Raw genomic sequence first — 26,295 nt, 5'->3', positions numbered from 1 at the left:
TCAGGACTCAGGCCTCTTGCTGCTCCGTGCATCTCTCTGCTCTGCGGCACGACGCTCGACTGGTTCTCAACCAGCTCAGTCACTGGGAAACTTACTTTCATACAGTCATTGAAGTTTCAGCCCAATGATCTGAAAGAAAAAGGTCAAAATGAAGCAGAAAATATGAAGAAATGAGGAAAGCAACTCCCCTGTAATCCTCAGAGAGACAAACTGACACCAGAGGAAGAATTAGACTGAACACAGTTCTGTGAAACTGACTCTTGATCTGTGGACTGTTTCTATTATGAAGGTTGTCTGTTGTATTTTGGAATTTCTGGATCCGCCCCTTTGTCCGGCTCCGCCCCCAAACTGACTCAGTTCTTTCTGGACTCATGTTTCCTGATTCCACCAGTTTTTTATTACTCCTGCTGAAAAACTAAGAAACTGTCAGAGGCACAAACCAACTCTTTGGTGGAAGTCAGACATGTTAGTGGTTGTTCAATAAATGAGCACTAGATGGCAGCAGTGGACAGAGCAGAATAACGTGAAGGTGTAATAATAACCCCAAATAATAATTATTAATAATAATAATGATAATGACACTTTATTTATACAGCAGCTTTCAAAACAAAGCAATTTGAAGATCACACAAATACAAAGTGAGGACCGGACAAAATGTCACTGGTCCTCACAAAGACAGCTGTAAAAGAACACACACACACACACACTCTCTAAGCTGCTGCATAGATGAAAAATGAAGGATTATTTCTGCCTCCACGTGTTCGTCTAAACTCACACAACCGCTCACATCTGCAGCGCAACATAAGCAGATTAGTTTATCAGAAGCCGGGCGTGTGGGTTTATCTGTGTGTGTGTGTGTGTGAGTGTACAGGGCTGTCTTCTAAAGAAGCTGAACATTATTCAAATCCTTCCTCACTCTGCTCGTCTTCCTCATCTTGTTGAAGTTCAGTACAGTCTTCTTGCACCTGAGACAAATTTCCATAAAAAAAGTCAGAAAACATCTTAACACAACTTAAAACTAATACAAATTTCACAAAAACGTCTAAAAGAAGCTGTAAAGTTGCATCATATTCAGTCACAAACACAATGTCACACGTCTAAAGATGAAACTCGGTCACCAGCTCCTTAACTAGATTCATGATTCTGACACACAACAATGTGAAGAAAGAGAAAAACACAAAGTTAGAAACATAGATCATTTATTCACATGCTGCTACTGTTGTTGATAAAAACAGCTGAAACTGTAACAGAGTAAAGATAGTTATATTGAATTGGGGGGACCACAGGAAAGTTCAACACACTCAACAGCCCCAATGAGCTCAATACTGTTCCAGAGGTTTAGGGTTCGATTCCCACAGAGTGCCACAAGCCCTTCTCATTACATTGCTCAAGAGTTTGACAGAAGGCCGTCTGTCCCTTTTTTGTTCCTCGCAGAACAATCGTAACACAACAGGCGAGAAGAAGGCAAACCAAAACTACAGAATCAAATCTGAAGAAGAAAACAAGAGGAGAAGGAAATCAGTTTGCAAACTTTAAGAAAAAGCTTCGACTTTGTTCAATGGCAAACAAACACTGCGGTGAAAGGATCACACGATGCACACGGGCACAAATCCTCCAAACAACACACAGCAAAGTCAACACATCAAATAAACACATGGGAGCAGCACTGCGGAGGCACTGGAAGTTTTATTCAAATACTGACGACATGTTGCTCTGAATTTGGTTCAGCTTTAACGGACACAAAAACATATTTTTCTAATTCAAAGCTGCATAAATAAAAATTATGAAATTGTATTAGTGACTTTTTTTGTTGCTTCCATTCGATTTCTGGATTTGATCAACAACCTTGAAGATTTGGACATAACGACGGATATTATTTAAATTTTGAATCTGTATTATTGAAAAGGAGATTTGAGATGTTTGTTTCCAGTTCATATTTCCAAATAAATAAAGATTTGAGTTCATCACAGATCAGTTAGTTTAGGACGGAGCTGAGAAACACGATCCAGCACTTTGGAAACAAAGGCCTTCAAAAAGATAAAAACACAACCTGCTACAAACACAAGGTGGTTTTTTTCTTTCCTTTTTTTGAATTCTTGCTTCTCATTCAAAATCTAAATTTACAATCAATGAAACGAAATCCAAAAAGTTACGTTTTTCAACCACAATCTTATGAAGAAAAACAAAAAGGAAACATTCATTAAGATAAATTGTCAAAAGCAGACGTTTCTATTCCAGAGTTAAATTAAAAACTGTTGCTACATCGAGTGTTTCATTGTCTGTGTCGAGTCCTTGTTTGTCTTCATGCTCATATTTGTGCATCGAGAGACATTAGTGAAGTTTAGGAAACTGTGGAATCTCAGTTTGTAAAACACATGGAGTCCGTCAGAAAAGGTTCCATTCTTTAAAAAAGTTCTCCAGGTCGAGAAACTTCGCCAGTCCAGGCTTTTGTTTGTTGACAACCGAAGCGAGAAGAACAAGTCAGAAGCAGCTTTGTGCTTTTCCTCAGATGCTAACATCATTAAGCCTTTGTAGATAATTTACAGTACAAATAAGATCCCGTGGAGCTGGTTGCTTTGTGCTCTGGTCCTCTGCTGGTCAAACATCACAAACGTGAAAGATATTCCGCTCTTTGCTCACAGCACCTTGAATCAGTGATCGTGGCTCAGGCTGCACAGAGCGAGAGGAAACTCAGAGTTATTTTATAAACTGTGGAGAGAAGAATAACTCTTAATGACTGAGAATGATTTCTGTACAGATGTTTGAAAATGTGGTTTGTTTTTGCCTCTTTAAGCCACAAACACTTTGTTTGAAGTGAGGAAGACTTGGATTTTTGTTCTTTGTCACGAGAGAATAAAACACACTGAGCTAACCTTCTATTTTTCAGCCCGGTCTGTTTGTCGATTTGTACGTTTGTGAACAAGATTTCACAAAAACTAAAGAATGGATTTCGGCAAAACTGGGTGGCAGGTTCTGATGTCAGTCAGGAAAGAACCAATTAAAATCTGGTGCTGATCTGGATCAGGAGGCGGATCCAGGATGTTGGTGCAGTTTAATTTAATTGAATGGACTGTTGCGCCTTGGCGAAGGTTTGAGCTCTACTGAGTTATGCTGGAGTTAAAATGTTGGCATAGCTTCCCTGAAGAGGCCCATGAGCAAGGCATCTAGCCCCTTCATTCTGTGAGGACAGCTGGTCCGGGGACAGCAGTGGGAGATGTGGTTGTCAAGCCAACATTTCTACCTTGGCCCCACTGCTAACATGGAGGAGGTGGGGGTTTTGAACTATAATGCACCCAGCCACCAGGTGGCAATCGAGAGCTTTGGCTTCACCTTCAAGGAGCCCTCACGTCTGTCGTATAGATCTGTTGAATAGAAGCTGACAGTTCTCAGACTGAAAACTTTACAGAACATTCTGCAGATCAAACAAACAAGTAAACGTTGCATATGTATATAATACAGTATGTAGTACAAAGTATAATAAAATGTCCAAGTACAGTATGAGTATGTTTTAAATTCAGCCTTCTGTGTTGTGTGATGAGCACTTCTTTGATATGTGGTATTGTGTTATTTGTGTTTGTGTCAGACGGGTTAAAATCATCCGTGAATGTCGAACTGAACTCGAGCTGTGATTCTTCAAAGGCCTCAATAGGAGAATCCAGAGAAACTGATTCAGATTTGATTTTGATTTATACGAAATTAACAAGTGTGAACTGTACTGAACGAACTCTCACAGGCCACTTGGTACCGGAGATGATTCACCAGCTGATTTTCATCTTCGTGCTGCAGATTTACGGTCAAGTCCTTCGACTCTAAATCACAATCTTCATAGTGGAGATTCAAAAAAAGACAAATCTCAGTCATGTTATTTTCCAGCTGTGGTTACGTATCCAGATGAGAAGAGGAAGCGAGAGAGAGGGAGAGGGAGAGAGAGAGAGAGAGAGAGGGAGGTTTGCCGCAGTGCTCTAATGATCCTCTCCTCTCTCTTCTCTTCTTCTTCCTGAAACTCTATCGACTCTGCCTCTTTGATTGTCCTTATTGAACGAGTTCCTTATTCTAAACTCGTCCACTCCGATCGAAGGAAATCTGCATGTGGGAGTCGACTTACTCATCTTATTCAAACCATGGACGATTGAAAAGCTTTTGAGAAAGTCAAAGTGCAACTAATCAAGGTGCTGCAGTAGATGAACAGGCCAGAGTAACGTGGGAACCTCATCTTTCCTCTTTGAACACCGACATGTTGGAGATAAGATGAACGGTTCTCGAGGTATGTGAAGCACCTGCACATGGACAGATAAGATCTTTTCTCCTTTAACATTAAGTTAAGTCTATTAATCTGTTTTAGTTGAGTTTCGTGCAGCGGAACATCTTCTTGTTGACTCCTCCAACATGGCAGCTTGAGGAAAACGTATAATATCGACCTCTGAGGGGGCGACAGAGATGATACGATGATTTATTGATTTCAGGCTCTCAACTTTCGATTCCTGGACTGAAATGTTGCTGATTTTGAGATAATTCATCTGCTGAACTTCTACATCCGAGTTTGAGTTTTTAAAAACATAAGAAGAAGCTGCCGCTGCTCGTGGATCCACGGGGACGGAACAGGCAACCAAACTCTTCTTGACATATAAAATCATCTCTTCTCCCCGAGTCGCAGCTTCAAAGAAGTTCCTCCTCTGAAAGTCCAGAAAGCACTTGTGTTCATCGTCCACCTGTGTCAGAGCTGCAGTGTCTCGTCCACCTAGAGCGCCGGCTGGTACAGTCTTTAGGATCGGGGAGGTTGAGACGTGTGGACGGGGACGGAGGGGCTCAGATGCGGATCTGGTAGCCGTCGCTGAGGGTGCTGAGCTCCGGAGGTTTCCTCTCCACGCAGGCCGGCCTGAAAGACAGAAGAGTATCACACCGATCAGACACAGTGAAGAAGAAGAAGGAGAAGGAGAAGGAGAAGGAGAAGAAGAAGAAGAACTTCACAATGAGCACACGTCTGACACTTCATAGCTGTTTCATTTCTAAAAAAGCATTCCACTTCCCAGCAGGCAGTGCAGCTAACAGTCACCGGAGCGATTAATCACGCTGCTAATATAAACGGGGGTCGTTGAGGAGTTCTCTCAGCTGGTCCAACCAGCAGCTGATTGTTAGTCTGTCTCTGCTGCAGGGACAACGTCGTATTAAGTAGTTAAGTGCTCGGCTGACATCAGTAACAGCTCTTTAAGGAGCACGTAGGAGTGGTTCAAAGTGGTGATGTGTTGTTCTGCTGTTTCTCTGAACTGAGAACTGAAGTTTTAAAAAGATTAAAAATCACCCAGAGGCAGAAACAAGAAGCAAATAAAGAGACTCGGTTCCCCCTGTGGTGACTTCAGATCGAACTCTGCAGACGACCCAACAGTCCCTTTAAATGAAATCAAAGCTCAGAGATAAACCAATAAAACAAAGTAGATCAGGAAATCATAATCTCAGTTTCAGACAATCCTTAAATCGAGCTAAAAGTCGAACTTTCTCATACAGACTTTATTTTTCCATCAAGATCAATTAAAAGACGAAAGCAAAAACTCGAAAGAATTAACAAAATTTATACTCAAGGTAGAAAAATTAAATGACTAATGATTTAATGATTAATCGACACGTGTGGCAGCAGGGGGCGCTGTTGCTCAGTAAGGGTTATATAGTGCAGCTTTAAAGAACAAAACAAACATTTAAAATCCTTGATGTGAAGGATTTTTAGATATTTAACGTTCAACTTTAACGTTAAATATTTTGACGGCTGAATTGTATTCTGAGATGATTTGATATTAAATCACTGAAATGGATTAGTCTTCATTTTTGTGTTGCTCTTTTCAAACACAAACACACACATCTGAATATTGAGGCTGTGAGAGTGTCTCGTAATAAAGGTCATCACAGAGCGACGTCAAGCTGCAACACCGGGAATGTCAGTAATTATGGTGCCGTGTGTGTGTGTGTGTGTGTGTGTGTGTGTGTGTGTGTGGTGACTCTGCAGTGCGGCCGGGCTGCAGCTGTCGTCCAGGTCAGGTTGTGTTACACCACGCAGCTGCCAGCACACACAGACACACTCAGCGTCCTGTGTGTTTGTGTCCGTTTCCGTGCAGTTGAACTATAGTGGTGAGTCACGCGTTTCTATTGGCTGCTCAACACTGAAGGAATTTCATCTGCTCAAATGGAGAGTTCTTACACTTTCTTATCCACAAGTCTGTTGGCAACTGATTTCACTACACAACTACACAAAATTGCTGGTGAAACGCTGGACTCACACCTATGGCCGTGGGTGTGATGAACGTTTCATGGCAGCTGTCAACACAACGCAAAGAGAACAACACGGGAATAAAACCCACAACCAGATCAACACCAGGTTCGCCAGCTGACTCCGCCTCCTCTTTCGCATCAAGGTGATTTGATTGGCTGGTGCCTCATGAAAAATAGAGCTGCCGCTAATTTCTGTCGAACGCAGTTTGAGTAAAACGACGCAACGGACCCACAATGCAGTTCATGACCTTCAACTCACAGAGAAGGAAGCTGCCAGTTCCTAAAGGAGCTGGTTCAGTGAACTCTTCTATTCTGGAGGAGAACTACTGGTTTACCTGCAGCATCAGTCATCTGACATCCTGTGTGTCAGACAGGGAGAGAGGCACTTTGCTGCAGAGTGTTGTTGGCATACACACACAACCACACACACACACACACACACACACACAACAATGACAGCGCCTGTGTCAGCTGAAAGCAACAAGGACTCGTCTGCCCGCTGATAACGCTGAGCTGTCGGCAACAAAGACACACGCGAGGTCTTCAGTGTCAGCTGTTAATTCAGATTAGGGACCGTGAGGGGCTCTGGCTCGGCTTCTCAAGCTTCACACACACACACACACAGACACACAGACACACACTCATGATGGCTTGTTTCCAGTGAAATGTCAGATCGACCTTTTCACTTCAAGTCTAAACTCTTCTCGACCTGCAGAGCAGAGCTGCGGGAGGACGGAGGAGGAAGGAAGCACCGGTGACCTCACTGAGGAATCTGGAGACTTCCTTTCATCTAGAAATCTTCATCATTAGCTAAGAATTGTGTGAAATGATCGGACACACACATCGTCGGCTCCACACACACTCACGATTTGTCTCTGCGCTGAGCGAAGCGCCGCTGGGGACTGCTCTGCCTCCGCCGTGGGGATAAGGACTTCCCCCGGCTCCGCTCTTTGATTGGTGACTGGGCGCTGGAGGATTTCAGGATCTGACAACAAACAAACAACACACACATCAACAACAGTACATAGAATTGTATTAAGAGGCATTTTAGACTTAAATTTGTGTAATTAGCGTAAGGACAACGAAGTAAATTAAATGTAAGAGTTTCAGTTAAATGCAATGCAGCCATCATTAATCATAACAAAGAGTCCGACTCAAATCAGTTATAGAATCATTGGAAATGTTTCCTAAGGTTTCGTTATCAAGTTTTTGAAGCTTCATATTTTACAGTTTAACCATAAACTTTATTGCAAGAATACAATGAAATATGTAGAACTTGAATTAAGAAGTAAACATGAATGCACATCTTTTGTGTTTATTCTAATACATAAATAAAACTTTGGATACAAGGAAAGTAGTTCAGTGTCAGTGTTGTCATCAGTAAACAGACGAACCACATCCAGGAGAACGGGACACGTGTTGGTTCTCCACTTCCACTCGGTCTCAAGTGCTTAAAGATAAACTGAACTTCTAAACAAGTGTTTAAAGTCAAGGAGCAGAAAGAACTCTCCGGGCTCTGCCTCTGTTCAGCTGCAGGAAGAGTGCGACTGTGATGAATCTTTCTGTGCAGAGTCATCGTGTGATTCATTCTCTTCTCCCCGTGAACTCAACAAGCCACCGTGACAGAGAAGAGGTGTGTGTGTGAGTGTGTGTGTGTGTGTGTGTGTGTGTGTGTGTGTGTGTGTGTGTGTGTGTGTGAGTGTGAAACAGAAATTGGAAACTATCAGCAGGAAAAAAACTGGACTAAGAAAAAAGTCAGGAAGTAGCTGGTCTTTCTGGTCATGTGGTTCTGATATGTGGGTCATTGTGTGTTTGTGTGTGTGTGTCAGATTTCTCGTTCTTTCTCATGTTTGTTTTGTGTTGTTTTATCCTCATGTTTTATAACCTCCTTCATGTAAATGTGATGGAAATCAAGTTTTATTATTAGAGCCGTTCGTCTGCACTCAGATAATCTGATGCTTCATGAATGTGAAACTTTATATCTGCTTCTCTGTTCCCTCGTCTAGTTCACTGAGTTCTTCACGTTTCAAACACACATTGAAAAGTCTGTACCTGTGAGGACCCTCACTGACAAACTGCTGTGCATTCCAGGACCTTAACATAAACCTAATTCTACACGTACACTTAAACACAAGGCAGAAGTCTCAGACAAACACAATGACCTCACTGTCCAAACATTGAATCCTCATGGAGACAAACACACACACAAACACACACACACACACAACACACACACAGATTCTATTTATAATAAATTCACATTCTCTGGGGTACAGTAGAGATTAAAATAAAGTGTGTCTGTGTGTGTTGCCTTCATTTGCACATACACACATACATGAGTGTATAATACAGTATGTGTGTGTTTGTGTGTGTGTGACAGCTGCAAACTCACTGACCTACATATCTTGCTGACATGCAGTGCAGTCCATATACTGTACCAATGTCTTACACCGGCATCATACACACAAACACACACTCAGACTTACATAGAAGTGCATGTGGAATAAAATCAATAAATCACCGCATGGAAAATAACATACAAATCAAATCTTAAGACTCATATAAAACATTTAACCTCAAACAATCCACTCCTCCGAGTCCGCCTCTCTTCTACACACACACACACACACACACACACACAGACACACACACTCGTCCTTTCCCATCATGCCCTAAATTATTCCTGACAGTTTGTATTCCATGTTCATCCCAACGGTCAGACAGAAAAGTGAGTGTACCCAATGAATCAGAGACTACACACTGAGATTAAACGAACCAACAAACAAACAGGAAGGTAACACAAAACACAATGTAAAAAAAGTGACATGCAAATATAAATACAATATGTTTCATATTTGTTTCTGTGATGCAGAAATTCTCTTTCTAACAGGTTGTGTTTGGACGTGACTTGGAGACACACTGTGGTTTGTGTAGCTATGAAATAACATGTTGTGTTGTAGTTTGGCAGATAAAGGCTCCATTAACTTTAACTTCACCACTAAGAGCTGTTTTTCTTTTCTGCTCCTGTTTGGAATTACACTCTCTATCCAAGTTTTCCATTTTCACCCCCGACTGTGGAGTGTTTTCTTGTTTTACCCTCCTGGTTGATTTACAGTGTGGTAATGTGAGCACGTCCTTCTGCTGCTTCTCTTCTCCACGCTCAAACTTCTTCACCAGTGTTTCCCATTAACCACTGAGACTGTGGCTGCAGCGCCTTTTGTCTGGCATCATCACATTGTGTTATGTCTGCGTGTCACACCTTCATCCTCATGTCTCGACCGTGTTTCTCCAGCTCCTTCCTCATCTCCTGAGCTCCCAGTCTGGCGGCGTTCAGGACCAAATGCTTCCATTCTATTGGCTGGAAGACGTGTGGGTCGTGAGGCACATACAGGCCGATCTTCACCTGGGACAAGCAGAGGATACCTTTAAACACACCTTAACTGATGCCACACACACTTCCTCCCTCCCCCTCTCCCTCCTCCCTCCCCTCTTACCTTCTTCAGAGTGTGCTGGTATCTCTTGTAGGAGCTCTCAAACTCGGCCACCAGTTCCCCCAGCGTCCGGTGGGTGAGCGGTTTGTCCATCAGGTCCTGGCGGCGGCTCATGCCCAGCGATCCATAGCGACCGTTGCAGTAGACGCCCAGTACAACGTGGTGGAAGCAGTGGCCTGAGAACTGAGTCTTGAAGCTGATGGGGAAACGCTCCAGAGACGTCAGGCCGTTGGTCAGGTAGCTGGTCAAATCAACAGGGTTAAGGAAGGATCTAAAAATAACATCTTAAGCTGCAGCCGGAGGTTTCACACTTTAAGACTGGATCCTTTTCATAAAATAATCTACTTATGAATCCACAAGAAACTCCACGTGTCACACTGCTAATGAAAATTAAAAAATAGTCCTGGATCCCCCCCTCTGATCCTGATTGGTTCTTCCCTAGGTGATGACCCACCCCTCTCATTAACTATCTGATGGAGATAATAACTTTAAATAAAAAGAAAGCACAAAAATAACTATTTTTCGCATAATTCGAAAAATGTTTATTCTATAAAACAAAACGCTGGTATCAACAGATTGTTTGGACCAATCAATCAATAAATCAGTCGGGCTCTCGACAGAACTCTGATTATTATTCAACTCAAGGCTGCTTCGTACTCACGCCTTCTTCTTATTCCACAAACCACTGGTGATGTTAATCCTGGGAGACTCTGACTCAAACCCACACAGAGAGCTGTTGTCTCTCCAGATAAACCCTGAATATCCTGGAGAGGATTCCGAGCAGGAGAGGAAGCAGCGGAGGACAGAGTGAAGCCGGACCGACAGACGGGAGCGCTCCGACCGCCACAGGCCACAACAACAGATTCTATTCATCCCCCTCTGCCCTTTGCTTTCCTGAGCTTGATTCCTTTCTGTTTGACTCGTCTTCTTCAACCGGCTATCTCACGACGAAGAATAAACACACCCACTTTACCTTCCAGTGGTCACTTGTAAAGTAATTCAAAACAAGTTCATCCTCACTCTAGTTGAGAGTTAAGGACAGAAGCTTGTTGCACTTTTCGGAAAATGGGATATAACTGTGATTAATTGATTGAACCTCAGATCCCTTTACAAATACCAGTTTACCAGTATAAACTGTACAATCAAATAATATTGGAATTGCTCTCTTGGGACAAATAAAGTTGTTTTGAATTGAAATATATCTAAATACAAGAGTAACAGCCAATTAAAAAAAACATATGGACGACTTGGTGCCTTGATCATTGAACAAATGGGGTTTATGTTGATGAAGGGGAGGGGGGAGGGGTATTCAGCTACAATAGATACTTAACCTCTAGGTGTCACTAAGTTCTACACACTGAACCTTTAAGATTCAAAAAGAAAATGTATTGTCATTTCCAAACACGAGGTACTGAGGTCCCGATGAGCAGAAAATAATCTACAACATTAAACGCTAGTGGCCGAAGTCACATGGTGTACGTTTAAGTGTCGATTAAACAGATTCTGTTGTACATACATTTCCCAAGTCTACTGAAACAGGAGGTGTAACTTGTCACAGTATTTGTATTTAATGGAATGTGTTTGTACAGACTGAGCACACGGCAGACAAGGGTGTGTCCTCTGCCTTTGTTAAGATCAAAGTGTTGGTGTGTCACTCATGTGTCAGGTGAGGCCCTATAGCTCAGTGGTTAGAGCACTGGTCTTGTAAACCAGGGGTCGCGAGTTCAATTCTCGCTGGGGCCTACTGCCTTTTGGGGTGAGTGACCTAAGGTCAAAGGTGATGCTGATCAAACTCACTCTTTATCTGACAGGACTGAGTCAGTAAGTTGTTGTCCAAAGATCAGAGAGCAACATTTTCCCTCCGTCTTTCACCTTGAATTTGTTTTTTCATTGCAGCTCTTACCACTTTCACTCCTTCCCCCCCCTCGTAGGTTAAAGTCAGTCTCAATGAAAGTCAGTGTCAGCTGCCACCCTAACAGCCCAGGAGCAAAGCCACCGTGAAACTAGCACATGTGAGACTGGACCATCCATCATAGAGGACACGAACAAATCGATTCTGTTCACCTGCTAAATCCTAAATAAAACTGTTTTACACACATAACACACATCAGCAGCTTCATCCCATAAGGGGTCTGATTCACATCTGAACTCATTAGGATCCTGTTAATAGAAATTGTCTGAGCGAAGCACTGAGGATCTGACCTTCGACCTGGGGAAGAATCGCACTGCTTCAATATGAGGAGACAGTACGTGTCCTGAGAAATGTATGAATTCAAATATCCGTATAAGGGAGACAAACTGCTGCTTCAAAAATTCAAGCTGTGCCGGATGATACTAAGCCGGTGAGCGTCTGTGCATGTGTGTGTGTGTGTGTGTGTGTGAGCGCGTGTGAGCGCGTGTGTGTGTGTGTGTGTGGTTGGGGGTTAAACTCTGAAGTGGGCTTGTTGCCAGGCAACAAGGTTCAGTAAGAGCTGGAAAGGGTGGCAGCGCTGGTGGTGGTGGTGGTGGGGGGTGGGGGGGCATTAAGATATTCGAGCAACGTGTCTCATTGATTTCACACAGAGATAATAAGAATAACCTCTTGGCCCACTGTGAGTGTGAGCGTGTGTGTGTGTGTGTGTGTGTAAAGGATACATTCCCAGGATAACGGCTTCAAGGCATTTGATTGGCAGAGACTCCCTGATCATCTCTCTTGCTGTCTCCATTAACCTGGAGGAGGGAGGAAGACGAGGTGGAAGGACAAGGGAGAGGATGAAGAAGAGGACACGGAAATAGAATTTTTACAATTTAAATTCATTTTAAAATTCCTGGTGAAACTACAGTTAAATCAGGGTTTACACAAAATAAACCTCCAACCACAAGAGTTTCGATGTCTTGGTCGAGTGAATAAAACATGTTTTTGTTTTATTGTTATTATTATACAGTAAATGCATCAGTCTGTGGTTAAGCGGCCTGGTGGTGTTGCACTATCATTCTGTTAATTGGCTTGTTGAGTTAATCTTGTTAAAATGAAATGATTAAATAATCAAAGACTTACCCGCACAGGGGACGGCTCTTCTTGATTTCAAAGAACTGTGTTCCTGTGTGGTTGTATCTGACAGAAATGATAAGGATGAATATTTGGAGTCGGGGTGTAACTGTCAGAGTATCGTTGTCTGGAGAGATGGAGAGGGTCATCACTAATCAGAGGGTTGTTGGTTTGATCCCCGGCTCCTCCGGGCCTTGAGCAGGACGGTGCACCCCAAATTACCAGTATAACCATAAAGCCCAGTCTCTGTCAACAAGTCCCTATTGACTCCTAGTGTCCCTGGAGTTAACGTCATTGTGATGCCTTTAAAAGTCTTTGGAAACCTCAAATATGACCAGACACAAAGAACTAACTTCCCCCAACTGGTGGAGCTCTCAGCCTGACGTCTGTGTGCTGTCATGTTGGGAGTCATGTGTGTGTGTTAAAGGATACTGCAGGGCCTTCATGTAGTTCTGGACGGACACCAGCCAGTCGGGGACAGACATGGACGGTTTGAAGGTCGGGACTGAAGGAACAGGATGCTGGAAAAGAGAAATAGGAATAGAGTGAAATTCTCTGTGTTGTTGAATTTCAGAAAAGTGTTTTGTAAGGTTATTTATATTTAGATAATATAATTTAGTATAATAATAGCACAATAGTAGAATTATTTCTGCTCCTTTCACCACAGCGGTCACTGGTGCTGGTTGTGGTAGCAGCTGAATGAATAGCATTCTGTGCTAAAAACAAACACACCTAATATATCTGTCTGTAGCAGACAGCTGACAGTGAGTAGCTCCAGGGAAAACCAATCAAACAGATGAACGGCACAAGTCAGACGAGGTCCCTAACCCCAGAGAGTGGAGGTGGTACGGTCGCACCTCAGAGCACCGGACAAACACACACCCTCACGGTGAGAAGGGGTTTGTCGCGCTGGAAACCACCAGCGTGTGTCTGCAGCTGTTTCAACTCAACAAGCAGCATGTCAGGGAGGAAACCAGCATCAGAGATGTGGCTTCATGAAAGGACGTGAGCCAACCAGCAGAGCGAGTCAGACTCAAACCCAAACCGACACTTCCTCTGACAGCGGTCGCCTCTGTTGTGGGTCTGTGGCCGTGCAGGAAGGGTGAACCCCAGCCCTGTCATTTCCTCTGGGTCTCTGCGGCGCTGCTTGTTTAGGAGGAAGTCAACAGGACAAAATGGAGAGGAAGCCCGGGTCTTTTTTTAGTTTTGATGAGGTTCTAATGTAAAACTGTGGCACATGTGATCTACTACGATTTATATATTTTAATAATCAAGGACAATTGTTGTCTTTTCATACAAGAACACAAATGTTGGTGTAAGCACATCAGACATTCAACAGGTTACTCAGCCAACTAGAATCGAGAAATGTTTCATATCAAGATCCATGCAGTGTTACATGCAAGGAGGTTATGTTGTGACCCCGGTCCGTTTGCTTTGTGGTGTGTTTGATTGTAAACAGGATTAAGCAGAGACCACTGGACGGATTGCCATGGAACTTGGTGGAAGGACTTGGTCAGAAGAGAACCCATTTCACACACGTTGAGGAGACTTATCTCTAGTAGTGTGTGTGTGTAATTTGGTGCAACTTGACTTTAAAAGGGACTGTTTGGGCGTTGGTTGAGGTTTGAGCTTGACTGACTGACATTTTAGTTCCTGAAGAAAAGTTGCATCTTGCAATTATAAAGACAAATCCTTGTCTGTCCCTTTGTCCAAATTTGATGGGTTTATCCTCGTCTCATCCTTTCCCCAACGTTTGTGCTAATCTCGTCATTAGATTTTGCTTCATCCTGCTGATAAACAGGCAAACGGACAGGGGTGAAGACTCCACCTCCTTAGTGGAGGTAATACATTTACCACTGATGTAATGCAAACAGGAGGTCAGTCTTCAAACCAGACACCCAATGAAATAATCACCCAGCTGGTCGACCTTCAACCAGCCAACAGTCAAAAACCAATCAGCCAGCCAACACCAGTAAATAGCAGATTTGACTGTCATATAATCTCTGGTGTCGTGAAATCCCCATTAAGGCTTAATACACTGGCTGCATCAGCTGGTACACACACACACACACAAGCTGCTTTCTGCTGGGTCAGGCAGTGAGATGTGTGGTGATCCCTCACTTGTTTCCTCCTCTCCTCTCTGCCACGGGAGAAACGTCAGTCAGATCATCTTTCTGCTGCCGTGACCACATTCAGAACAGAAGGTCCCACAAGAGAAGCTTCATTTTAAACTTTCACTACGTTTGGTTCAGCCTGCCATCGGACCATGAGCAAGGCACTTAACAGTTTGCAGTTGAGCTTGACAATTGAATGAGGACGGCCTGGGCCAATGCATCATTTTTATGAAAGGCTTTTATATCTGCTGCTGCCAACCACTCTGACTTCACCACCATTCTGAAGGACCAGCTGTCAATCATGACACGGACTGAAAGAATTAACACCTGTTCAAACTTTGAGGGAACTGACAGACGAGTTAGTGTTCTTGTATAACCCTAACCCGGGAAACACAGGCGCTTCAACGCCAAACATAAACATGTGACCGAGGAGATCAGTCTCTGTATCTATAGAAGCATATTGTATTGTGGTGTATTCACCGAAGCAGAATCAATGACATCTGATATGTCTCCACCTTGTTCAGAGCTGGGAGTGCATCTCTCCATTGTCCCAGTTTAAATCTACTTCTACCTCCCTTCCTGTCTTTACCCCTTTCCTTCATCCCTTCATCTTCTGCCATCACTACCTTCCCTTCACGGGGTTTCTGTTCTCTCCTTCCCTTCGTTTCTCTCTCTGTCTCCGTCCTTTCTGCTGTCGATAACTAAGCCAGAGGAAGGGAAGCATGAGAGAAAGGGAACAGAGGGATTTCTCACAGTGTCGGTTATGACCTTCGTGATTTTTGAATTGTTCAGAAAGGGGAAGGGGGGATGGGCAGTAGAAAGTGGTTTGAACAGAAATCATCAGGCTGAAAGAGAACAACAGCAAAATGTAAAAGTAACCAACAAGACAGGAGAAAACAAAAGTATTTTCACAGCTCTACTTCATTGTAAAAACACATTTACAAGAAGTACTAGCAAACTGAAGTATCTGAAGACACAAGAAGAACAGAAGTGGATTTAACTCAGGAGCCACATGTCTTTTAGAACCATGACAGTGGCAGGTGTGAGATACAGATACCAGTGACCTCCGCTACCTTTAAAGCACTTTTGCTCCGTGTGCATTAAAAATGGAAACAACCAGGCGAGAGCAAGATGGAGGAGGGGGAGAGACAGATCCTATTTCCTGCTGTCATGATATCTTTAGAGCGGGGCATCCCGGGGAACGCCTGTCTATCTCTGAGTGTGTGGGGGGGGGGGGGGGGGAGAGAGTCCATCAGACAGTATTTACAAGATACATGAGTGCTTATTCTTCTTTAGTACGACTTCACTGTGGCTTGTGTCTACTGCGGGATGACAGTCATAACACTAAAGGACACCTTCTTGAAGATTGTGGCTGTGGTCTGTAAATCGTTGCCTCAGAGAACATCTGTCTGAACTAATCTATGTTGGCAAAAGTCCACAAGCTTCATCGACTGATCCAAAACAACATGTTTGTATTCTGAGCTTCCTCCAGACAAAGACAAGCACAAATACACAGAAACTTCAGCAGCTGTGGCCTAATCTGCATCCGCACATACTAACAATAAACCATAATAATAAAACAATATCAAACTCTTCCTGTGACGATTTCCTGACTGTTGGTCGCTGAGCGTGTTGATTCATTTCAGTTTAATCGCTAAATACCGTCCAAAATAAAATCCTTTCATCACAGCTTAAGCAGAGATTTTACTCCAGAACAATAGGGCCACAATGGATTACGGAAATGATGGGACATTATCTATTGTTAGATTTAGGTCCTCCTCCTGTGCCCAGTCTCCCTTTCTGTTAATGAGGGATCGGAGAGAGGCAACATAGTCACTGACGATATCACAGACACCGTGCAAAATGCCACTCGGGGGTGGGGGGGTGGAGGGGTTGCACATATAGCCCTTTGAAAGCAACATACATGACACACAGTATGTGTAACGTCCAACATGTATCCCATAGTAATCTGTGGTGTAGAGCTCTTCTCCCCATTGGTCTCACTTTAAAAAGATAATCCCTTAATGCTGATCAGTTCATTAAAGTGAATTAAACATTTCTTAATAACAAAGGTGTTGCTCTCTTCTCCTCCTAAATGCTCTTAAGGCATTGGTCATATGGATCAGTCCAACAGCTGTGGTTACCACCTGCTTACACACACACACACACACACACAGACAGACACGTTGGGTTGCTAATCAACCACACAACATCACCTCACGATGAACCAACAGACACCTAGACGCACAAAGCTTGTTTACAACAGTGTCCTAGCAAAGCCTTTCAAAGTAAACAGCTGCATTTAATAACATTCACACACATGAAGGTGGAATTAAATGAAAATGATTGAACAAAGTTCTTAAATTGTTTCCAGTCACCTATTCACACACACAATTTGGGTTCAGTATCCTAGAACACTTTGAAATGAAGGGATCAAACCACAAACCCTGTGGCTAGTGGATGACCCGCTCTAACCCCTGAGCCATACCGACACATAAAAGTAAACTGGAAAATAAACACTATGTGTGGTCATATTAACAATTTACTGAACTGTGATATAGAGTAAAAATGTAAAAAGCATAAAACGAGGATTTTCTGAAAGTAAAATAAATTTTTGCTGCAGTTACAGTTGGCTGTTACTCTACTGTGATACTCTTAAGCTGCTGAAATGCTCAACGTGAAACCATCATGACACGTAGCCTTCTAAAAACAATACTGACAGAAGGCTCTGTATGTGTAGTTTTTGTTGTTGGTATGTTTGTGTGTTTGTGTGCACATGTCCTCCTGTTGTCCCTTCTGTCCAGGACAACAGCGTGGGATCTTGGCACCAACGAACAACTGGGTCACTAATGACCACATGGCCAATTAGCAGAGCTAAACAAGAACCAGATTCCCTCGTCCTCGTCCCCAGTCTGAAACCGACCTTCATCCACCCAAATCACTGACAGGAAAACAGTGAGGAGAATCTGGGCCGAGGGGCCAGAGCAGCAGCAGACAAAGCTGTGTATCATGAGGGAGTTACTGTTTATTTCAACGTGTCTTTTCTGCATAGAGAATGCTGCTCAAAAAGAAAATGACCAAAGCAAAGATGCTAATTGTTTGAGACAGAGGCTGAAAAGAGGAGCTACAGCAACGGACAGTGTGAGGACAGTGATGTGTTTCCTGAAGATTAGAGCATGAAAACTTTTGCAGAGCTAGTTATGGTAAATGACAGAGAGAACATTGTTGCATTGAGATTTCAGCCAAGGCAGAAGAGGTCAGGAGGAGAACAGCACAACCCCGGAGCTGTCATATGAAACAACATACTTCAACATACCCATGAGTAGATCCAGTGTGGAGGATTACATGATACCACTGAATGATCTAACACAGCTAGCTTACCCTAGGAAGATATGCAGCATTTTGTATCCTGTCCACCATCTCCTGACCATCAGGGTGCACCGCAGCCACATGGGACCACATCCTCTCCCAGGTGATGCTTTCGATGGGGAAACCAGTCCGGTTGACATAGAAAAGAACTCCTCCATCCTTCTCTTCTTCCTCCCCAGGGGACCGGGAACTGTTATTAGGGGGAGAGGCGGAGGAATCCTCCTGGGTGCTGCAGCGGAGGAGGCAGTGCGAGCTCGAGCTCTTTGACCGGCCGTGCCTGCTCAGTTTGGCCGAGGAAGTGCCGGCCCGGCTCGGGGAGTTGGGTCCTGTCATTGATCCCAGGAGGAGGAGGAGGAGGGAAAGTCAGGGCAGGGAATCCTCCTCCCGCTACGAGAGCTTCGCTTCATTCGTCGGTGACGGACAGTTCATTTTTTATCTTTGATGGCAAATCTATAATAAAAAACAAAACCTTCATCCTTAGCAGCACATTTTGTGAAACAGCAAATCAGGTGATCAGCAAAAATCTAAATATACCTCTTAAAGCATGTTTCAGGTATGGGGTATATATCTGTCCTGCAAGGGAGCAATTCTAAACAACTATGAATGATGAAGATAGAATTGTGTATTTATGAAGCTAATTAGATATTCAAGTCTGTACACTCAAAGAGGATCTGTGCCTTTTCTTTTTTGGAAGATAATTATATCACAATCAGACAGTATGAAGCCTCAACTACAGACATATACACAGAATATTTAGTTCAGGTATATATTGTATTTATAGTGTACAAAGTGCACAAGTCAGTGTGTAACCACAGACCACAACTTAAAATTGATATGTGATTTTTCATTCTAGTGCACTCAGTCTAAGTCCTAAATATCTATATAAGGGCTGGGCAACATCATTATATCAATACTTGTCACAGACTTTAAACTTAACAGGAATATTAATGTGACAGTTATCATGATAATATTGTTATTGATATAATTGTTTACCTTATCGTCTTCATCAATATCGATACTTAAATCAACAGTATCAAAGACAATGCTAGTTTCTTATTATATATGCTCTCATTATAGAAATGACAATGTCAAATTGATCATGATAATTATGGACATCGATGGAAATTTAAATTTTTACCAGCGCTGGTCCTTTTAAACTAAATCAACAGTGTCACAGAATAAGCTAGTGTCCTATAATGAACATCAAAGGCACTTTGCAGAACCAATACGTCATGAAAGCTCTCAGGTGAGCTTCATATCATACCAGGTTTTTCCTTATTGCTGGAATATGTCGAATATAGCCGATATTACCGTAACCGTACCGTGTTTTAAACCGGGGCTCCGATGTCACGGTAACAGCGGTGGCTCCGGTTTAATGGGCGTTCGACCCAGAGACCACGCGAGGAGACGAGTCAGGTTCCATTCATGACGAGGCGCCGATGTCCCTCTCCAGATGAGAAGTCTTGTTTTGGTTCGAGCCCTCTCAACTTCACCTCTTCTTCTTCTCTGGGTCAAGATAGCGGGAGTTTAGCAGCCACTCAGAACGGAAACACGGTCGGATGAACTTCAGAATAAAGGCATCCTGTTGGTCGGAGTTGCGTATTTTCAAGGTTAGCACACAGGTCAAACTCATGATCACGTCACGTCTGTGTTTGTGGGGGATTCAGATGCATTTCCACAGAAACATCAACTATTAGAATACAGTTCCCGGTGGAGGCGTGTTTACTGTTTGACAATCCAACCCGGAAGTGCTGCTGGTTTTCTTTGGCTAGCTTGCTAACGGTGCTATCTCCGGGGCCGTTACCTCCCACCGGTCCAGACCGGGGACAGGAGCTCAGCGGCGGTCAGCACCGTGTCCGGCGCCTCGGTTTCAGCTTCGGCTTCTGTTCCCGAGTCTCTGTCCCGTGGATGGATCACAGGACGAGTCTCTCCATGGAGAATTCACCGGGACGGGTCGCTCCCTGCCGCCGCCTCCTGCTTCTCTCTCCGCCGCCTCTCTCCCCAGCAGCGCTCGCCAACGTTCCGCGGCTTCCCATTGGTCCAGACGACAAAGAGGGGCGGGCCAGAGAGCAGACGCTACCATATGTGGAAGTGGCGGCGCGCTCTGATTGGTTCGCTGCGATGGATGAGGGCGTCAACAAGTGATACATCTGCTAAAAATGGGATTTGTTGGTGCAACTGTTGAATTTGCACATTTTGTACATTTTCATGATTCATCTACAACCAGAACACAATAGATTTTAATAGATTTGTATAGGATAAAATAATCTGATGCAAAAAAAAAGTCGATCTAAACAAACACCTGACAAGATACAAACAATACATCCATTTTAATAAGGCACTAAATATTGTTATGAATACTGATATCGACTGAGGTGAGGAAGGTTCATCTTGTTGCATGTAAATCAACATCATTCAAAAAGTCTCTCAACTCAAACCTGGAAGTATCAACCTGCAGTATCTACATCACAGCATGAAACACTAACATATCTATAACATCAGGTTAAACGTGTGATATCTATATAATGATATACCATCTTATAATTATTATTATGACTAAAGCACTACAGCAGTAAATTAACATACAGCTCCCCCTTCTGGCACTCTGGGCAAAACGCTTTTTACAACACATTGGTTCACTCACAATCATTCAAATCATCATACACATAACATGTCACCATTGTAATGTATAAGAATAACATCTGGATCAGAAGAACATAAAGATACAATGTTAAATATTCAACAGACAAATAACCTTTGTTTATTTTCTACCTAATGATAATCACATTATTACGAGTGACTTTGTTTTCACAGCAGAAAATTGTAACAAATGATTCCTAATATAAATATATCGATGTCAAATGAAACTCTACTATTGGTTGAACTTGACGTTGGCATAGAGGCTCCTGGGATCAGCTGAGGGTCCAGTAGAAGAGGAGGGAGATTTCACAGTGCTGTAGGTCACTGCATCATCACCACCCTGGATCTGTAGGATATACAATCAATCAATCAATCAATCAAACAATCAATCATCTGTATAGCACCTTTCATCAGGTTAGTGTATTTCAATGTGCTTCACAGAACAAAACAAACACTAATGTAGATAAGGAAGTCTTGTTGTACAGAGGAGTTTACCTGGGCCGTGCTGTGAGGGGAGTGGCTGATGGAGGCGTAGGCCACATCCTCTGCAGGGTCGACCTACACCATGAAGACACCACATGGACTCTTCACTTATATGGATTCATACTGACTTTACCTTTTTATGTTCTACAACTTCTACATAAAAAATCTATACCTTGTGATGACATCATGATGACATGGCATTATCACAAGATAAATAAATACTTAGCATTGTCAGGTTTATATGAACATAAGACAGGTTTAGCTCCTCTGATGCTTTATTTATTTGTTTAGCTGTAGAATATGAAAACCAGCGTCCAGAAACGCTGCTTCTGTGAAGTTGTAACAGTTCTTTTCATCTTTGTAACTGACCGTGTGTTTGTGCGTCTGTGTTTTGTTCACTGAGACGACAGGAACAGAAGAGTTGGCCTCGCAGAGAGAAGAGTCAGGTTCATCAAAACCTCTCGTCTCCTCCACAGAGAAGGTTCTGTTTTCATCTGCCTTCATCTGTGTGTCTGTAGCTGGAAGGATTAAAACAATCTGGAATATTTAGATGACTGATATTTAGTGATTGAAATTTGGTGCAGATCCAAATCCAGATTTAGGGAATTCAATTGTGGTTTCATGAGACTATCAGTTCTTAGAGGAGGTATAAACTCTATAAGTGACATGTTAGTTTCTTCTGTGAATGTTCTCACCTTTGTTTCTTCTCCATCTGATGAGAATCACAACCAATATCACGATTGTGGCAAAACCCACAACCGGAGCGATGTACAGCCACCAATCTGTGAACAGAATGACAAGAGCTTCAGTTTCATGTTCAGTCCAACTTCTTGTATTTACACATGTTGTTAACATGAACTCCATCAACACGCAGCAGCACAGAGATGAATGAGAGGTGCAGTGAATATTCAGTACCTGTTGTCATCTCATTGTTTCCTGGAGCTGGTTCGTTCTTTCCTTCTTAAGAAAAAAGAAATGTATTAACAAATGGAATTTATTGGATCAGGAGCAGTTCATCGTGTTCTGTGTTTTCTCACCTGATGACGGAGGGATGAAGGAAAACTTTTCCTCTTTGTCACCATCCTTCACTTTACATGTTAATGATCTATAGTTCTTCATCTTGTGATCTAAATGGGATTTTGAGAAGCTCACATTGGCCGAGCAGGAAGACTGTGATGTCTTTAGGTCTTTGTTGTTTTCAGTCACATCTTCATTCATAAACAGCCACTTCACTGTGAGGTCACATCTTCTATATGGTGACACAGAGCAGCTCAACGTCACCTCATCACTTCTCTTCTGCTCAGTCACTGGTGATGATGGAGATATTGAGAGAGAAAGATAACATGAGTGAAACTATGTCCATCAGAATGATCAGAATTATCATAAGTGTTTTATGAAGAGACTCTTTTACTCACCGTTGACAACAGAGAGAGTAACCACATGATCTTCATATGTTTGTGTTGTCAGGTCAAACTGTCTGCAGGTGTAATGACCAGCATCTTCAGCTGTGACCTCCCTAATAACCAGAGAACAGTTTGCAGCAAGACGTAGTCTGTCTGCTTTAGATTTGGAAATCTTAGATGTGTCAAGCTTCCTGTTTACAAACAGGTTTACTGATCTAGTCCTCTCTGAATCAAAGAAGAACCAGGTAGTAGCTCCACAGTTCATATGATCATCTCTCATCTTGTCACAAGGCAAAGTGACTTCAGCTCCAGCTCTGATGATGATGGAGGAAGATTGGACAGTGAGCACTGTGGAGGAAATGAGAGAGAGACAGCAACAATTAAACTAAACCAAGAAAAAGACTCATATTTTCATTCACTTCTGAATGTGAGGATTCTTTTAGACATGACTTTGTAAAATAAGACCAAATGGAGCATGACTGACAAGATGAACCTGAAAAACATCAACTCCAGTTTTCTCCCTGCATTTGAATGCCTCAGCCAACCAGTCCAGTTCCAGTCTACGTACTTTTGTCTCCAGACTCATGAGGTCACTCTGACACTTGATCACTGAAATCTAATCTGTTAAGTTTTCATTCGAGGAGACAACTGGTCAGAATCTGAAGAAATTCAGACTTGAGATGTGAGAGAGGCCGTTAACCTCCAAATCTAACCAGTTAAACCATGAGTTAATGGGAAAATTGGTGCCAAACTTGAAAGGATTCTCTCGACAACATGTTCATGACACAAAGAGGGTTTTCTGAGGTCACAATGAACTTGACCTTTGACCCCCAAAATCAACTCAGTTAATCTTTGTGTCCATGAGAAAATGTAACGGAGATATCGCGTTCACAAGGCAAAACACGTGCTTTTTAAAGTCACAGCAACTTTGACCCTGGACGACCAAAGTCTCATCAGTTCATCTTTGTGTTAAACTGAATGTTTGTCCCACATTTGAAGGAACTCCCCTCAAAGTGTTCCTGAAGGTCGTTGGCTCAGAGGCATAAAGATGTGACTACATGTTGCAGCACACTGGTCTTCATCATGGGAAGAGAAGAAGTAAAGCAAAGGAAGAACGAGACTGAAGAAGTGACATCATCAGCTCATTATCACAGGAGACGGAGCAGGTGAATCAAACTGGAGCAAATAACCACAATTAGACAAAGAGCAACACACAGCAGATTGAAATATGAGGAATGATCCAGTACACAAATATACACAACTACAATATCAGAGTACTCATAAGTATCAGTCCCCTGAATGAGCCAGACTTGTGCCACAACACATCAGTGAAACTCTTCACTTTTAAAAGCAAACACAAACAGTCTGGTGTTATTCTTATTGTTCACACTGGTAAAGTTGTGTAAGTGTATTTATTCTCACCTGTAAATGGAATCAGCACCAGTAGCAGATGTAAAGACATTTGAATCCGTTTGATTTCATCCATTCTTCTTCTTTCTCTCCTCTGCTTCTCGGCTCTTAGTAAAAAGTGCAATGTGGTGTTTACTTCCTGTGGATCACTTCCCCTCAGTGACATGTCTCCTCTGTCGTCATGTGCTAGTTGCATGTAGAGAAAATATCCATCAGCACCGACTTTCCCCCGTCGACCAGAGACTGTGTGAATATCTGACGATGAACTAATGAGCAGCAGCGACTTTTAGATTCAGACACTTGTCACTCGTTCACATGAGAGATGCAAACATCAGGAGATTCAGTCCAAATAAAGGACGACACACGTCACCTCTGGAGCAGCTTCACATCTGGACTCTGATATTCTACAGGTGGTCCAGCTTGAATTTCTGTCACATTTTTATTGTTTTATTCCTCTGTTAAAAAAACAATAACAAATTTCAAACTTATCTTGAAGTTACTGAATGAATGAAACTTATTCAGGTTCATATTCAAACACATGGAGCCAAGAGCTATTTAACCATTTGTTCAGGTCACATGTGCATGGAGGATCTTTCTGTAATAAGATTTAATAACATTATTGACTTGGGCTTCAAAATGTTCACGTGAATCAAATGTGATTCTGTGGTTTCCAGCTGTGGATTGAACTTAGTTTGCCTGTGGACCAATAAAGTAAATGAAGAAGTGACCGTCCATCATGTCTCAGAGTCGTTGTCATATATGGTCACATCTTTAACTTCACTGTGTCTGAAAATAAATCAACACATCATTCAGTGTGACGAGCATCACGGTTTCTTCAGTAGAAACCAGAAGCTGCCTCCCACTTCCTACTCATCTACTGAGAAAGAGAGAAATTAAGAAAGAAAGAAATGATCTGTTGTTAACACACAAACAAAGACACAACAAAATCAGCATTAATCTTATCGTATATTCTTAGGAGCTGAGATGTCGATGATGGTGAAGTTAATGCTGAAGGAAGAATTCTCTGCGGATCCAAAACTTGCTTGTATAGATATAATTACACAAAGGTCTTACAGGTCAGGACGGACTCTAGAAATCCGGAGACATTCACACGGCAATAATGAAGCCCGCTTTGCAGGCATCAAAAGCACAATATATATAGAGGTTGCCTACGCCCATGATAACGTCCCACATCCCATGGTAGAGAGGTGCATGACTGCATGTGTCTGAGCGTATAACATGTAAATGACAGGATGAATTCATAAGGACATGCCTCGTGCTTAATAGACAAAAAACCCTGTTCTATACTCATCCATTAACAGGTGAGTGATCATTCCCTTGAGGAGAGAAATGACGAGAAATAAATGGAAGAATTATTGAGAATCTGAAGATGAGGGCTGCAAGCTTAAACATGTGATTCTGGTTCATACCCAGGTTAAAGGGAGCAGAATATATTACAAACTCAACCAGAATCTGACCTTGGGTCTGGTTATAAATTTAAATAATAAACTCTACACAAGAAAATAAACCATTTATCACATGAATTCATGAGAAACAGTGACATGAACGTGAGGTTCCTGTTTCTCACGGTGATCAACTAGTTCCCTTACAGTGAAAACTGTTGAAGCAACGCAGCTGAGAATAAGGAGAAGGAAGTGAACACTGTTTTGCAATAATGCAATACATGTGATACCATAATATGGTGTGCCTTTCAGTATTCAATAAATTTAGTTATCAAAATAAAACATTTATTATTAAAAATGTTAATAATAAATAATATCATTGATTGATTTAAGTTACCTCGGGGCACCACCCTTCAAAGGATGGAAAAATAACCAATTTTATTGATTAAGTTTCATAAATCTAATAACTACGAATTTGGAACTCTGACAAACAATTCAATTAATAACTATAACAAAAAATACCATTTAGATAATTAGGTAAGTTGAAGTATATGGAGTTCTTGAAAGTGTAGAGGTTGGCAAATTTCACTATGCAACATTAATGAAAAAAACATTTGTGAAAGAAAAACATTTATTATGAATATAATAAAGTATAAAAATACAACTTACTGTGTTATTGTGTAATGACTAAATAAA

The 26,295-nt window shown here is 42.3% G+C and overlaps 2 protein-coding genes and 1 non-coding gene across 4 annotated transcripts; 1 reads left to right on the top strand and 2 right to left on the bottom strand.

Moving 5' to 3' along the window:
• Positions 1-1,182: 1,182 nt before the first annotated feature.
• On the bottom strand, positions 1,183-20,228 carry vash2 (vasohibin 2). The gene is made up of 9 exons (XM_062411609.1): positions 19,583-20,228; positions 18,273-18,710; positions 13,210-13,298; positions 12,787-12,843; positions 12,384-12,458; positions 9,753-9,990; positions 9,518-9,661; positions 7,125-7,243; positions 1,183-4,876 (listed from the first exon to the last, which is right to left on the bottom strand). The coding sequence occupies exons 2-9, from the start codon at positions 18,591-18,593 to the stop codon at positions 4,807-4,809; spliced, it is 1,113 nt and encodes a 370-aa protein (XP_062267593.1). The 5' UTR covers positions 18,594-18,710; positions 19,583-20,228; the 3' UTR covers positions 1,183-4,806.
• On the top strand, positions 11,420-11,492 carry trnat-ugu (transfer RNA threonine (anticodon UGU)). The gene has a single exon. It is a non-coding gene; the product is annotated as a tRNA-Thr (tRNA).
• Positions 20,229-20,431: 203 nt separating the features above from the next.
• On the bottom strand, positions 20,432-24,721 carry LOC133973633 (uncharacterized). 2 transcript variants are annotated; one of them, XM_062411607.1, is made up of 8 exons: positions 24,209-24,721; positions 22,799-23,134; positions 22,421-22,690; positions 22,299-22,343; positions 22,079-22,165; positions 21,753-21,901; positions 21,396-21,458; positions 20,432-21,246 (listed from the first exon to the last, which is right to left on the bottom strand). In XM_062411607.1, the coding sequence occupies exons 1-8, from the start codon at positions 24,390-24,392 to the stop codon at positions 21,133-21,135; spliced, it is 1,248 nt and encodes a 415-aa protein (XP_062267591.1). In that variant the 5' UTR covers positions 24,393-24,721; the 3' UTR covers positions 20,432-21,132. The 2 variants fall into 2 exon arrangements, with proteins under 2 accessions (XP_062267591.1, XP_062267592.1); XM_062411608.1 differs by having other exon boundaries at positions 22,299-22,340.
• Positions 24,722-26,295: the final 1,574 nt, after the last annotated feature.

The sequence above is a fragment of the Platichthys flesus genome, chromosome 18, assembly GCF_949316205.1.
Source record: "Platichthys flesus chromosome 18, fPlaFle2.1, whole genome shotgun sequence".
NCBI classification, from domain to species: Eukaryota; Metazoa; Chordata; class Actinopteri; order Pleuronectiformes; family Pleuronectidae; genus Platichthys; species Platichthys flesus.
Note: the sequence above shows the minus strand (reverse complement) of the source record. Positions and strands in the feature narration are given on the sequence as shown.

Bases quoted from the DNA above. Each gene is read 5' to 3' on its own strand.
- vash2 (XM_062411609.1), bottom strand. From the start codon at position 18,593: ATGACAGGACCCAACTCCCCGAGCCGGGCCGGCACTTCCTCGGCCAAA. The intron at 13,299-18,272 runs GTAAGCTAGCTG...TCTCTTTTCCAG, and splicing joins ATGCTGCATATCTTCCTAGG to CATCCTGTTCCTTCAGTCCC. The intron at 9,991-12,383 runs GTATCCTTTACA...TGATTTGACCAG, and splicing joins GAAGCCGTTATCCTGGGAAT to CTACCTGACCAACGGCCTGA.
- LOC133973633 (XM_062411607.1), bottom strand. From the start codon at position 24,392: ATGCAACTAGCACATGACGACAGAGGAGACATGTCACTGAGGGGAAGT. The intron at 22,344-22,420 runs GTGAGAAAACAC...TTTTTTCTTAAG, and splicing joins CTTCATCCCTCCGTCATCAG to AAGGAAAGAACGAACCAGCT. The intron at 21,902-22,078 runs GTGAGAACATTC...TAATCCTTCCAG, and splicing joins CAGATGGAGAAGAAACAAAG to CTACAGACACACAGATGAAG.